Source organism: Hyperoodon ampullatus, assembly GCF_949752795.1.
Source record: "Hyperoodon ampullatus genome assembly, chromosome: 1".
In the NCBI taxonomy this organism is placed as follows: Eukaryota; Metazoa; Chordata; class Mammalia; order Artiodactyla; family Ziphiidae; genus Hyperoodon; species Hyperoodon ampullatus.
The window spans coordinates 51,025,239-51,041,006 of record NC_136914.1 but is presented as its reverse complement, the minus strand read 5'-3'; the positions used below and the strand labels follow the sequence as shown (position 1 = coordinate 51,041,006).

At 37.7% G+C, this 15,768-nt stretch overlaps 1 protein-coding gene across 2 annotated transcripts in view; it reads right to left on the bottom strand.

Annotated features, from left to right (window-relative positions):
• RASSF6 (Ras association domain family member 6) overlaps nucleotides 1-4,904 on the bottom strand; it is a gene marked incomplete at both ends in the record, with an annotated part of 46,176 nt that extends 41,272 nt beyond the window's left edge. The window contains one exon of one of the 2 annotated variants that reach the window (XM_079705248.1): nucleotides 4,816-4,904. In XM_079705248.1, the coding sequence (XP_079561374.1) occupies nucleotides 4,816-4,880 (65 nt within the window). The remainder of the gene's footprint in view (nucleotides 1-4,815) is intronic. The other variant, XM_079705247.1, reaches the window with a different exon arrangement.
• Between the last annotated feature and the right edge of the window lie 10,864 nt (nucleotides 4,905-15,768).

Sequence of the window (15,768 nt, the reverse complement as noted above, 5' to 3'; positions counted from 1 at the left end):
CAAGGTATTTTGTGGGAAAGTGATTGATACAGTCTGGCTGAGGGCTATGGATGTGCTGTTCAAAACTAATTATTCATGTACTGCTTTTATGAGTTTGGCTAACTCCAAGTATAATCTGTTATCACTTAATATTTTTCTAGTTGATGTTCCTCTTTTTATATATTTATTCAACAATTATATATTACTTATTGCATTAATATTTGCAGAATTATATATGAAACACTACTCTCTCCCCTTAAATTTTCAGTCTTATTTGGGGAATAAAATAAATAAATATAATACATTAGAAAGTGAGAGTGTTCTGATAGCATGTGGTTCAGGATGGGTGTTTTCATTAGTTATAGGACCCATGGTTGTGAGTGACAGAAACCCAACCAAGTTACTTAGTAACTTGGTTACTAAGTAAGCTTTTATCTGTCCTGAGAAATAATGTTTGTGAAATCAAAGATTTCATGTGCTAGTTATATTTTTGTAATGCTTTCCAAGAGTGTTCAAATAAAAACCAATTATTTACGTTTAACCTAAAATCATCTCATGTATGAAGGGCATCCAGGTACCTCACCTTGGGAAAGAGGATGCAAAAGATAATTAGGTCTTACCTTCAAGGGGCTTACATTCTACCTTGGGAAACCAAGCATCTGTTATGAGGCAGTAAAGACAAGGTAAGAAGCCTTAAGCTGTTGGTGGGAGAGACAGCTCATCAAACTATTTTAGAAAGCTAATTTGTAACAATAACATTAGATTTACTTGTATACTTTGATTCAGTAATTACACTTCTGTGAACTAGTCCTTGTGTATTCAAAATATTGGAGCCATCTTGAAGGTCAAAATTAAAGGAATTATATTATGACATTTCTATATTGTTGAGTGATATAGTATCATTAAAATCATCTTTAGGAAGGTTGTTTTAATAGTATGGGGAAATATTTGTAATATAATGCCAGGTGTGTAAAACAAGATATAGAATGATCTCAACTCAATAAAATAAAATCCTTAGAATATGGGTAATATGACAAATTTAAACAGTACATTTTCTAAGTAGTAAGATTATGGATAATTTTATTCTTTCAATCTATATGTTTCTATATTTTCTCAGCTTTTATAATATAAATATATAAAATACAATAATTTATAAAATAATCATACTTTCATAATTAGGAAGTAAATATTTGAAAAGAACAAATACACAAGTAATTAACAGGCTAATTAAAATCTTACTGCAGTTCAGGGAGGATTTCATGGGAAAAGTGAGGAACTGAGACTAGGAAACTATAAAATATTACAAAGGAAACAGAAGTTGCCCTGGTAACCACCAGTGTATGGAATAGGTGTTTATTTCTGTGAAAATACTTGAATACACAGCTGAATAAAAGGAATGTGGTGTCCAGGACGAGAAGTTACCATCAGCTGCTCATGGCTACAAATGAGATCAACATAAACCAATTAAGAACAGAACAAAGAGCTTCATGAAGGTGGAAGAAAGCTGTTCTAGAGAAACAGAGGATTCAAGGACTGAGAATAAAGAGAAACACATGTGAACAAATAGCAGGATTGGGAAGAACAGGACCACCCCTTGGAGCAGACATGAGTTAGGGAGGGCGCTGGGACTTCTCTATGACATTTGTCTTGAGGCTTTATAGGGGAAGAGAGGTCATGGAGATGCCAGTGAGTGCAGAAGGGGACTGTGAATTGCTATTTGGATTATGCGGTGCATGCTTAGGGTGCTTTTTAATCCGATCATAAGGGTAAATCTAAAGGTTTTGGTGAGAAAGGACTTTGCTTCCTCAGGAATCCAAGAGGTGAAGAGCAGCTGTGTAGCTGAAGTAGATGAAAAAGAAAACGATTGCAACCTCAGACTGAGAGGTGGCCCCAGGAGTAGTTTAGCAATGCACTGAGGGTGGGGCTGGTGGGAGATGAGAATCAGGATTCCATGGGCTGACCTGAGTCAAGCAGAGTTGAATAACAGGAAAATACGGACAAGGGTTCGTACATTCTTCTCTTATGCCGTGTACTGTTTCTTCTCGAAACTTGCCTCCCAGTGTGGTAAATTTGTTTTCCTGACTGGTTAAACTTACACTGCACAGAAGGCATTTACGCAAAAAGGAACACTGGTGTAGACCCAGGGCTACTGTCTTTGGAGACACCTTTGTTCAATGTTTCTGTAATTTTCTCTGGGGGGAGGCACTGTGGTAGGGGGACCTTTTTGGGGCTGTGCTGGGCTCTTACCCTGTTTTGCCCTTTCTGTCACTCTCTCGTGAGCCTCTTCCCTTTCTTCACAGTCTCTCCCACCTTCTCCATCATCCCTCTATCTTGAATCTCATTTGCCTGCTTGCTGCTTCCCCTGCAGATCACTCACATGATTTTTTCATCATTTTCTCTTCCCAAACCATCATCTTTCAGGTCCTCTCAACAATGTCCATCCTGTTACCATGTCCATCTCTTAGTTCTCTCTAGGATCTTCCTGTCTCTCTTCCCTTTGGTTTCATATGGATGTTACTTTCTCTGACTTTCATTATCAGTCATCTGCACTTATTTTAAAAATTAATTTCTGCCCTTCATTTCAATTTTCCATTTTCTCAACTTCCCTCTTCTCCTTGTATCTCCAGCAACACTTTAGCTACCTTGACATCCCCAAGTGGTGTTTTCTATACTTACCCACTCTGTCACTGCCCCTCCTCTCTGTTCAGTGTCCACATTCCTTCTGCCCACTTTCCATCCAATGTACTACTGCCTCGCCTTGTTGTTTCCTACTTTTCCTTTCACTCTTTTCTAACCCTGGACCTTGAATTTTCTCTATCACACTTATTCCCTTGGTGATATTAGTCAGTCTCCAATGTAACTTGTCTAGGACTGAACTCCCGATCTCCTACCCCAAACCTGCTCCTCCTGTAGTCTTTATAATGTCAGAAAGTATTAACTCCATTCTTCCTGACCCAAATCCTTGGAATCATCCTTAATCATTCTCTTTCTCTCATACCCACATCTAATCCTTCAGGAAATCCTATTGTTCCTTCCTTCAAAATATACCCAGGATCTGACCATTTTTCCCCACCTCCACCGCTGCCACCTTGGTCCAAGCCACCATCATCTCTACCCTGGACTATCAGCTCCTCGATAGTTTCTCTGCTTCTATCCTTGTCTCCTCTTCAGTCTGTTCTTAAAGCAGCAGCCAGACAGATTCAGTCACTCGTGTACTCAATAATCTTCAATGATTTCTCATCTTGTAAGTGGGAAAGACACAGTCTCAGTGGCCTATGAGGCCTTACATATTCTGGTGCCATTCTGTCTCTGACCTCACCTTCTCCTACTGTCCTCCCTATTTCACTTTCCCATACCAGCTTCCTGCACCCTTACAGGCATGTGCCTGCCTCAGGGCTGTAAACTTGTTGTCCCCTTTCCTGGAAGGGGACCTGGGAGGCTCCCAGCCAGATACCCACACAGCTCACTCGCTTCCCTCCTTCAGGCTTTTCTCTACTGCTAGCTCCTTCCTGAGGCCTTCCTTGGCCATCTTATATGAAATCATAACTCACTGCTCTCTACCCCCCGCAATCATTACTCCCCTTCCAGCTTTATTTTTATTCTTCATATCTTTCAGCACCTAAGAGTGCATCTTGTTTTACATTTATCCTACATTTTGACTGCATCCCTCTTTTAGGAGGCAACCCCAAGAGGGTAAGCGTTTTGTTTCATTCATTACTGAACGCTCAGGGTCCACAGGAGTATAAACTGCTTTTAGGAAGCAGTTTATAAGTATTTGGGGAATGAATGAGTAACTCCTCTATCTTTTACTTCCTGCCTTCTTCCCACCTCTTATATTTCATGCTTATCCTTCAGCTGTAGCTTTAATTCCATTTTTGACCATATTTATTCCTTTTGCTTTCCTATTGTGCAATCCTGCATCATTTATATGACTTTCCTCTGTCATTTATTTGGCTTTGTTTCTCTTCCCTGTAAGACATGGATCACTTTCCAGGGTGACTTGTTTTTTTTCTTACCTTTGTGTCTTTTCCCTTTTCAGTTTCTGCTCTAGCTCATCCAGGTTTATCTCTTATCTTTATTCTTATAGTTTTCAAATCCCTGCTCTATTATTCCTAAACTAGCATAAGATGCTGTCTGCTGTGTATAAGAAAATAGCCGTAGCTGTTGGCCATCTATTGCATAATCTAACATCAAGAGGGAGACAGTAAAAATGAAGTATGTCCTGAGGAGCAACGGAGGGAAGGAGAGGCCAAGAAAGCCTGGTTTAGGCCCATAGGCTAATTCTTTGGATATATTATTTATGAGGAGCCTTGGATCCTTTACTTAATGCTGTTCCTGAGAACTGTGACAGCTATTAAAATAGAAATTTAGCTTTTGGTGAAATTAGACCACTATTTATAAAATATGAGTGATTGTTCCATGATAGGCTATGGCTTTTCAGTCTTTAGGAACATATTTATTCAATTTCTAATTCAGTGTCTCAACTGATGATTCATATCATTGATCTTGTGGGTCATACATCATGCTTTTTTTATTGATACACATTTAGACTTTATTATAATACCTATGGAAGACCCAAATTTAGGCACTCTTTATATCATATTTTCTGAAATATTTTACAAAGCCCTCATAATTTTTATAACTTTTAATTCACTGGGCTCTCTTTGTAGCAAATGAGAAAAATTAGAAAATGTAATGATGCCATTTTCCAAGTTTTTCCAATACAGTTAAAGCTTTCAAAATGAAGCTTAGAATGACAAAATGCATAATACACATAAGGTGTAATCCACAAATGACTGATAACTAGAATAACATATAATACAGGTGTACAGTTACCTGGTAATGAATGTCCTCTCATTGATGAAGATCCAAGAAGAGGAGTGGTGAGCCATCATAGTCATTTTCTCCCCCTTTCTGAGATCATCTGAGGCTACCCTAAGACATTAGAATAATATTAATGATATGTTCCTGTGATGCATTCATCAATTAGTTTCTGCTTAAACTGAAATTATTTGTTGTGTCCCTATTGTGTAAAAGTATTTTGGGGAGAGTTTTTAAGTAGTGTTTTTTGTATGGGCATGAGGGTTGGGTTGGAGGGGCCAGGAGGAAAGAGAGTTTTTTTTTTTTAACCATGTGCCTGCTCTGGATCTTACATTCTGATTGTGGGCCATTTGATGGATGTTATCTCATTTACTCCTCAGACCATGCCAGCAAAGTAGGGGTGTTATTTCCATTTCACTTAGTAAGTAGTGGAACAAATAATTTGAAGCAAGGTCTGAATGTCTTTAGGGTTTCCTCTTTTTTTTCTTTCCAGCATTGTTTTTGCAGCTTGAAAAGGGTTTGAGTTTCTATAAATTTGTCTGTTCTAAGATTCTTTTAAAAGATTTTTTTCCTATGTCAAAGGGAATTAATTTTGAGGATAAGTTCAGAGTTCTAACTAAGACTCACTTTGAGTGGGTTTCTAAATGGCATCCTCTAAACCTGCTTTTCATGGTTGTTCACAGGATAATTTGTTTTTCGAACAAGTAACACTGTGTTGTTTTTTCCCGTCCCCTCCCACCCCCTCCCCCGCCTCCATATAGCTTTAAGATGTTTAGGTGTTTTACTCCATTCTTATTACTCAATACATGCTTTTGAGAAAAATCTATTTTATTCTCTTTTGATATCACTTTCCCATTTTAAACTGAAAATTATATTCTTCATATAGTCTATGGAAAATAGTAGTAAAGGAAGAGGAACATATAATTTAATTTTGACCATCTAAAGAAAGATGATAAAGAGGGCATATGAAGAAGTACTAGATGAGCCAGAAATACATAGCTTGACATATGGTTTTCCCCTTGGTAATCAATTCAAGAGACTGACAACTGTGTGATAGAGAAGGGGAGAGAGAAAGGCAGACAGGGGTGGAGCAAGATTTCTAACAAAGGACAAAACAAAATGCAATGTTGGCCCATGATAAATGCTACTGATTTGCAAATTTATAAGTGAAATCCTGGATCAAAGATGTGCTGATAATCACTTCCCAGTTCACGGCTGTACTAGCCATGCTCCCAGTGATGCAGGGATCCAGTATGTCTGAATTTGGCATAACTCCCTTTATAAGGAGTCCTATTTCTGAACTTTTAGTATTTGATTTGGAATACATGCTAAGAATTTTCTTCATTTTTCCATTTATCCACAGTTCCGATACTACCAGGTTTTAGTGATTTAAAAGTTATCCTCGGGCTTCCCTGGTGGCGCAGTGGTTGAGAGTCCGCCTGCCGATGCAGGGGACACGGATTCGTGCCCCGGTCTGGGAAGATCCCACATGCCGCGGAGCGGCTGGGCCCGTGAGCCATGGCCGCTGAGTCTGCACGTCCGGAGCCTGTGCTCCGCAACGGGAGAGGCCACAGCAGTGAGAGGCCCGCGTACCGCAAAAAAAAAAAAAAAAAAAAAAAGTTATCCTCCTGTTCCATCTCTCTATAAATGCACAGATGGGCTTAGGGTGTTTGAAGCTGCTGCTTCCTGGTGCAGAGCTTATGCTTTATTGAGAAGTGTAAAAAGGAAAAAAGAGAAGGCCCATGAGGAATTCTGTCTAGTTGAAATAATGTTTCTGAAGCCTTCCTGATGTTATATTTTATAGTAAAATTTCTAGATATTTTTGAGAAAAAATTATATGTCTTCGTGTTATATTTGTAAATAAAATTTCCAAATTTTATTTGTAAAATAAAATTGACTTGTGAAAAAAATTCATTTAGTTTTAAACTTCTGTTTATACAGCAGCTCAGTGTTATTTTCTTTAAAAATATATTAAATTCCCAAAAGCTTATGTGACCCAAAAAGAGGCATGTTGCAATCATTGAAATTTGGGGGGGCAACATGATAATACAAGCTAGCTAAAGTAGGGAAGAAATCCTAGGGCCATGTTTGGCGGTGTGCAGAAAAAAGGAAAATGTACTGTGTAAACTGAAAAACTAGAGAAACTGTGGCCCAAGGCAAGGAAGGATCAGGCAGTTTAGTAAGTCTGTTTTTGGAGTATTTCTAGAAGAAATTCTCTCCTGTATGATTCTGTGCAAGGGAACATATTCCTTCTATTCCAGCAATTGAATTCAAACTGATTGAACCCTGTCCCATCTCACAAACACAGCCCGAATTTACCAGGCAGCCAAAATCAAGCTCTGACTTGCAGTGTTGATTAAGTGTGATGTAACATCCTTCCAGTCTCCTTCAGGCTCTGGAAACTGTGGTCAGACATGAGTAATAACCTCATTTATGTCTTCATATAAATGGCATTAGGGTGTGACCAGAGATTTTATATAATATTTTCTAGTCATTCCATTTTGCAGAAATAGAATATTTAATTATCATTGCTTCAAGCCTATTGAATCATAGGAGCTATAGCCAGGATAAAAAGGTAGGCTAGAGAGAAAAGTTCCATTTTTTTAAACACCTTTATTGGAGTATAATTGCCTTACAATGGTGTGTTTCTGCTTTATAACAAAGTGAATCAGTTATACATATACATATGTCCCCATATCTCTTCCCTCTTGCATCTCCCTCCCTCCCACCCTTCCTATCCCACCCCTCTAGGTGGTCACAAAGCACCGAGCTGATCTCCCTGTGCTATGTGGCTGCTTCCCACTAGCTATCTATTTTACGTTTGGTAGTGTATATATGTCCATGCCACTCTCTCACTTTGTCACAGCTTACCCTTCCCCCTCCCCATATCCTCAAGTCCATTCTCTAGTAGGTCTGTGTCTTTATTCCCGTCTTGCCCCTAGGTTCTTCATGACTTTTTTTTTCTTAGATTCCATATATATGTGTTAGCATACGGTATTTGTTTTTCTCTTTCTGACTTACTTCACTCTGTATGACAGACTCTAGGTCCATCCACCTCACTACAAATAACTCAATTTTTTTATTTTAAAAAAGAAGGGGAGGAATTTCCTCCTTTTCCTTCTGAAGCAGGTCATTTTGATTTTGGTTGGGGTAAGCTGTGTGAAAGACATTCTATGTTTTCTTTCTCCAGGAGAATACCAGCAAAAAAAAAAAAAAAAAAAAAAAAAAAGAAAGAAAGAAAGAAAGGGAAAAAGAAAGAAAGATAAAGAAAAGCTATCATCACGAAATCCTGATGCATAGTTTTTCCTTATAGTGAGCTATGAGCACATCTCAACAGGCATAATGTAATATTCAAGCTGTAATAGTCAAGCTGAATGCTTGACTAGTTTCCCTTTATGCTTTTACCATTTTGATCATCACATCATCTTGCTCACAAACCTTGGGATCTCGTTCTTAGCAAATATAGCCCAAGTCTCTTAACCTAGTGTTCAGGCTTTCTGCAGTTTCACCCAAACCTACATTTCCAAACTCAAAATTGAAGCTTTCTTTAATACCAGGCCTTCTAGTCTAGTGCAATTACGTGTCATCAAGTCTCTTCTCACTATTTCCCTTTCCCTCATCATTGCAGATTCTAGTATCTGCTCAAGTGGGATCGTATCAATCTCCCCATGACCTGTTCTACACTGCTGTGATGCCGCTTTCTGTTGTCCATTGGTATTGTCATGATTGATTTATACCTTATCTAATTTTCTACTCATATCCTCTTGCTCAAAGAGTGGTGCTCCTCTAGTTGGGAATGTCATCCTCTTTGATAGCACATCATTGGAAGGGGGTTTTGTGGAGGACTCATGACAGAAGAGACAGAAGCTTAGCCAACCAGGCAAATTAACTGTATAGGTCAGAAGCTACAAGGGCATTTTAGGCTCCCTTGGGACAAAGACACAGCAAGCTCCAAGAGCCCAACAGATCCCAATTACTCAGTCACAAGATTTGGTCTGGGCTGTTTGGTTATATAGCCTTTGTTCTTGCTTCTAAAACCTGAGTTTTGCCCCTAGACTTTGTCATTCTAACCATCCTCAGAAAGAGTTACTGATGCTCCCTAGTGAGGTCCACCCCCCACCCCCACCCCCAGGTGGTCACCTTGCTACCCAAACGTAACTTTCTCCCTCCTGGATCCAAATTATTTACCATTATTTACCATCTATTCTTTACTTCTATACTTTTATTTCTCCTGTACCTCTCTTTCCACATTCCAGCACCCCATATCTTGCCAAGTGGTTCATTTTCTCTCCTCATTTTCTCTGCCTCTTAGCAGCAATTGACAGACTTGGTTGTTCCCTCCTCTGAAACACTTTTTTTGGAGACTTTTGAGACAAAACAGCAATCACACAACCTTACTTTATTTCCTTGGTCTCACAGGTCTCAACATTTTAGTCTTCTCTACTGCTTCCTCCTTTATATAAAATGCTGGCTAGTTCTAATAGTCTGTCCTCAGCCATCCTCTTTTCTCTAACTACACTTTCTTCCAGTTAATTTAATCCAGTTCCATCCCAGCCTCTCTGCTGAGCTCCAGACTCATGTCACTACCTACTTTATCTCTACTTGGATGTCTATCAGGCATCTCAGTGTCAACATGGCCAAACCAGAATCACTGACTTTCTCCCATGCTCCAGAACTCCCTCCTCCACAATTCTTTCCAATCTACCCAACTGGGCACCAAAACTAAAACTCTGTCTTATTTTTTCCTCTTTCATCATAACTAGATTCCAGTCTGAAAGTAAGTCCTATTGGTACCTCCAATAGGTAACTCCAAAGCTTCTGTTTCCAATGCTACCACTCTGAGCCAACCCACCACCATCGTTCTCTTGGTTTATTGCATCAGCCTCCTGACTGGTTTCCCTGCACCCACATCGTGACCCATATTCCATTCTCCACATGGCATCCAGGATGATAATTTCAAAGAGCAAATTAGATCTTCTCATTTCATGATTAAAACATTGCAAAGACTTCCAAGAATGAACTAGAATAAAATATAACCTCCTTATGATGACCCCCAAGATCCTGTCAATCTGTTCAGTATTCATTCCCTTCATTATTTCCCTCATTGATTACATTTCATCTATCAGTACATTGGCCTTCTTTCTGGTTTTCAGTCACTCCCTAAGCTCATTCCTGCCTCAGGGATTTGAACTTGTTGCTCCTTCTACTTGGAGCACCTTACCTCAGACCTTCACGTGGCTGCCTGCTTCCCATGATGTGGATCTCAGTCCCTGGGTCTCCTCTCTCAGAGGCTTTCCCTAAGCAAGTCTCAGTCAGTCATTATCACATTATTTTCATCTAGGTACACATCAGTATCTGAAAGGATCTTATTTATTTACATTGCCTGTATTCCCCAACTACAACATGAACTGTTTAGGATGTGGGCTTTTTTGTTTGTTTTTTTGTTTACCTGTGTACATCCAGTTCTTAGAATTTTGCCTAGAACATGGAAGGGATTTAATTAATATTTGTTGAGTGACTGACTAAATGTCAAATTGTAGCTGTGACCCAAAGGACTAATTACTATTAATAAAACTTTTCTTGACCTCATAGTTAATATGATATTTTAGCTGGGACTAGAAGTCGGGGATATTTTGAACTGAAGAAGCACAAAGTGCAAATTGACTGTAATGGGCTGAAGAATCATGGCAGTGGCTTCCTGATTGGCTCCATTCTATTTGTGTTCATAAAAAAAAATTAGCTAAGGTATCATTAAAGATAGCAAAAATCGCTATGTAATTATATTGTCAAACTCATGACCTATGCTGAAGCAAATCATAGCTAGCTTCAGAAGATGTGATTAAACAATTTCAAAAGCCCTGGGACTTCCCTGGTGGCTAAGAATCCGCCCGCCAATGCAGGGGACATGGGTTCGAGTCTTGGTCCGGGAAGATCCTACATGCCATGGAGTAACTAAGCCCATGCACCACAACTACTGAGTCTGTGCTCTAGAGCCCGTGAGCCACAACTACTGAAGCCCAAGCACCTAGAGTCCATGCTCTGAAAAAAGACATGCCACCATAATGAGAAGCCTGCACACCACAGTGAAGAGTAGCCCCTGTTCACCACAACTAGAGAAAGCCTGTGCACAGCAAGGAATACCCAGTGCAGCCAAAAATTAATTAATTAATTAATTAATTAATTAAAAAGGAAACAATTTCAAAAGCCCTTACATTATTCTCTGACCCTAGAAATAAGGACAGTTGAATGGAAATTATGAAAGAAAAATGAAAATAGGATAAATTTTTTCTTCATAAGCAGTATATGCTAATTGAATAGGAAATAATATTGACCATGTCTGAATCCAAAAGTTGGCTAAGCAAAATATTCAAACAATTGAAATACCTGAAAGGTAAAAATGTGATTTAGTAAAAGTCCCATTTTATTATTAATTGCTGAAGTGAGAAATAGATCTATGAATTCCAAAAGTTTCCCTTTTGTATTCCCATTAACCACGATTCACTGCAAATTAAAATCTGGTAATGCCTTTGTGAATATCCTCTAAGTTATAAAGACTTGGTAAATTTAAGAGTCTGAGCTAGTTACCTCAAAAGGCTTAAGAGGAGGATAACCAGAGGTTATGATTAACAGAAAGATTTATTAACAAAAGAAAAATTACAGGTCTAGAAGCCTAAGGGTCTTACTTTGAATGTTCACAATTATTTTGGTAGAACAGAACAAACTATGACTTGAGGAGGAAGGTAGTTGTTAAAACTCTATATACTTCACTGGGAGGGATAATCGTACAGGGCTCTCCCATCCTGGGGCCAGAGCTTATTACTTAGATTGTGTATGAAATAAGATCACTTATTTAATGTTTGGCTATTTATTTTTTAATTATGTCCAGACAGACTAGAGCTCAAGAGATATGGAATTAAACAGGCAAGTAATTAAATCCTGGAGAAATAAACAGTCCTAGAAGTACTAGGCAGGTCTAGGCTTGAACAGACCTTGGAGGCTCAACAGGGAAGAGAGAAGACCAGGAAGATAGAATCAGTCTGAGCAGGCAGCAGGGTTCAGGAACCTGAGAAAGTAGAATAAGTCAGCACCAGTATCTGGGCAACGCTGAGAACAGAGAGCATCTGAGAGCATCAGTGGTTCACCTCTTCCTGCTCTGCATCCTGCCTAGATGTGGGCTTGACTGGACTGGCCAGAATAAGGCCAGAGGATGGGAGGTGAAGCTCAGTTAACTCAAAAGTGCCGCTCATTTAAAGTACCTTCCTTGGTCCAAACGTGGATTAATTAAATGGTTGCTTGTTTAAAAGTGGGAAACTTGGCTCACTCCTTTGTATATCAACAAATATTTCATGAGCTCCCTCTCTGTGCTGCTGCTGTGCTAGCCAGGAAGTGTAGCCTGCATCTATATCTGCAGCTCCTGAATTCCTGAAGCCCCTGCATGAAAGAAGTGTCAAAGTGGTCATGATTTTACAATGAACCAAAAAAAATACATGTGCTAATTTCCTTGGGTCCTCCAGCCAAAGAGAATTTCTCCTGCCTTTGAACTTTGATAGCAAAATATCTGCAGCTTTCTAATTACTTACTACTTTCTCTCCCTAATCATATTTTATTTTACCTGATTTCCTCTAGAAGAGGATGATTGCTCATTTCATTTTTGTATCTCCTAGAGTGAATGTATATATGCAAGTATGTAGAGAATACATATATAAAATTATGAATATCTGTATATTCAAGATGTGGAGAGATGTACAAAAATATTAACAGTAAAATTGAGAGCTATGAAATTGAGTGATAATTATTTTCTTTTTGATTTCATATGTACTTTCTAAGTCATATACGAGGAACATATCTTAATAACACACACCATAAAAATTCCAAAAAAAGAAAAAAGAGCAGAGAGTATAACATTAGAATAGCCAGTGTGTATTTCAATTATGAATTAAGATTAAAGGCTGTATGCATAGTGGGTTTTGTTTTACCTATTATTTTGGCCTGAAGAAGCAATGGAAAGTTACAAATATGTATTTACCTCTAAAATAAAGCTGTTTTCTCTAAGCTCTGACGTGGAACCTTGTAGTAGAGAAGAGTAGACCCGTATACAATTACATCACTTCAAGGAAACAAGACAAAACATCTATAATTCTAACCGTTATCCAATTCTTAGAAAACAGGAAAAGAGTCAAGAAAAGTGTGGTTTCTGGGAAATATTTGGCTCTATATTTTTTCTAAAGAATGTGTGTCATTTGCAGAGATGGTAAAAGTTGAGCGTTGGACTATAATCACTATCATTTTATTAAGTGATATTGATTGCAGTTAGGGAATGCTTGTTTTGAGATACAAACAAAAATGTATTACAGTGCTTGAATTTAAGACAGGATAAACAGGATGAATATCAAACAACCAGGTTTCTATGTGAGTATACCATCACCGTCAGTCCAGTGAAATCTAATTTGAAATGCCAAACCTTTAGTATGCTATTGCATATTTACATGGCGCTAATGCCCTGTGCTCCATTCTCCCCAGAGTGCCCTCAGGGAGGTGAGAAAAGCAGGAGTAGTAGGAGAAGCGAGCTAGTTGGAAGCCATTCAGGACTCAAGGCATCTTGCCACCACTCAGTCTGGGAAGGAGCTACTCCATCTGCCAATGGCTTCTTCTGGAATTGCTTCTATGGCACAGCTCAAGAGTCTCTGTTTCATCTGGGTTTCCAAGAGGAAATTCTAAGGTTGACTTCACAGGGGCCATGGCTCAGTTTTTCCTATTCATCTGTTGGCTGCAAAAGAATCAGCCCTCCTCTTGAGCTCCATTTCCTAGACTCTGGGATAATGACGGCGATGTCCTTCGACCGTCTCAGCTACTAAGATAACACCCTCATCCCTTAAGAGAGAGAAACCTTCATGTTCAACTACTGAAAGCAGTAGTATTGGTTCGTTTGGTACTTGAGACGATGTTATGAAATGATGAAATCAGTCTACTTGATAGCTTTAAAAGACTAATTTTTTTTCCAACAGATCCAACCCTCTCTAAACCTAGACTTTAGTGAAAAGAGAGAACATTCAAAAGAAGTTCTTTCTTAGAGGTTGTATTTTCAATTGACCTTTACTTGACTATTTTTAAAAATCTAAACTTTTATATGAAGCCCATGTATCTCTAACAATCCTAAATTCCCTGTCTGCATTGTAACCAAAGAATCTGTACAAGTAAATTGACTATTAGCACTAGATTTCTATTTTGATGAAAGGAATAGGATGCATCTTACTTTAGGAAGTTAAAACAAGTATCAAATATGAAACCTTGAATTACATGTTAAAAAGACATATTACATATACGTTATACTATTTTAAATGTAACCAAGAAAAGTTAATTTTTTCTTAATCACTGCTGATTACTTCCATCTCTTCTGATTGACCAAAACATTTAATAGTTTATCACAAAATTTTATAAGCATTAGAAATAGCAGAAAAACATTTGTATACTAAAATAGACTTTAGGAAGATTTATAACTGGTTATGTGGTTAAATAAATAAGTCTCAAATTATTCTCAAGTATGGTTAATGGATTTATCTCAGTTGGGGCCACCGTTTGTTATTTAGATATATGCCTATTAAGGAATACAAAAATCAAATATTGATAACTTGTTTAAATTCTAACAATATTTATTCAGCATAAAGGCATATTTCCTCTTTGAAAACTATTTAGTAAACACTGGTACTATAATTTATTCTAAATAGATTGGATTATTTTATAAGTTTTTAGTTAAACTACACTAAACTCAATCAAGCCCCGGAGGACAATATAATAGTACAGTTCAGTTTACTTGGCTTTAGAATTCTATTTCCAATTCTCCAGTCACTATCCCATTATAAGTGTGGGTGGGAGGGGGAATTGGATGAAGGTAGTCAAAAGGTAAAACTTCCAATTATAAGACAAATAAGTACCAGGGATGTAATGTACAAAATGATAAATATAATTAACACTGCTGTATGTTGTATATGAAAGTTGTTAAAAACTAAATCCTAAGAATTTTCATCACAAGTAAAAATTTGTTTTTCTATTTCTTTAATTTTTTATCTATGTGAGATGATGGATGTTCACTGAATTTATTGTGGTAATCATTTTATGATGTATGTAAGTCAAATCATTGCTCTGTACACCTTAAACTCATACAGTGCTGTATGTCAATTATATCTCAATAAAACTGGAAGAAAAAAAAGTTCCTTCTAGCTCTAAAAACAAAAAAAACCAAAGTAAAACTCAAATAAACAAAACAAAAACACAGGACATACTTTGCAGATTTTCAACTCTGCAATTTGAATCCATTAAAACAATGATAATATTAAGCTAGGATCAAGTGCAAAGCATTTAACTGTTTTATATTAATAAAATAAAAAGATAAAATGTCATAATTGGAAATACTTTGCTAGTCACACCTACTAAGTTTATTACTTCCTCAAAGTTATCCACATTAATAAAACCATCAGCAACATTAACCAAAATGCCCTTTAAAGAAAAATTCATAAAGTAAGTTCACTTCCCTATAATTTAACTGGTAAAGACCAGCAAAACACAGGTATCATTCGTTTATATTTCTTGTCCGTAAACACAAATAAAAGTCCATATCACTTTAATACAGACAATACAATATGTGCTACAATGTAAGAACATGGACTATATGGTCTAATTTTATCAAAGTTATTCAGGGGCAGTCTCTCTCATAAATAAAACTCAAAGTTGACGGGTTCTACAGCAGGGGGTTGACTGTTTCTCTCCTATTATGAAATTATTGTTTCTTGTTAGAAATAACATATTCATATAAGTGAGACTTCTCCAAAGTAAAAATGATTGAGTAGCAAAAAGTTTGAATTTGCCACCACATACTCTATTGGAAGAGTGGCAAGAAGCCAGATAATTTCATTGCTACTCAGAGGTCATGATTTGCCCACTTGCCATCTGCTTTTGTGTCCTGGACCCACT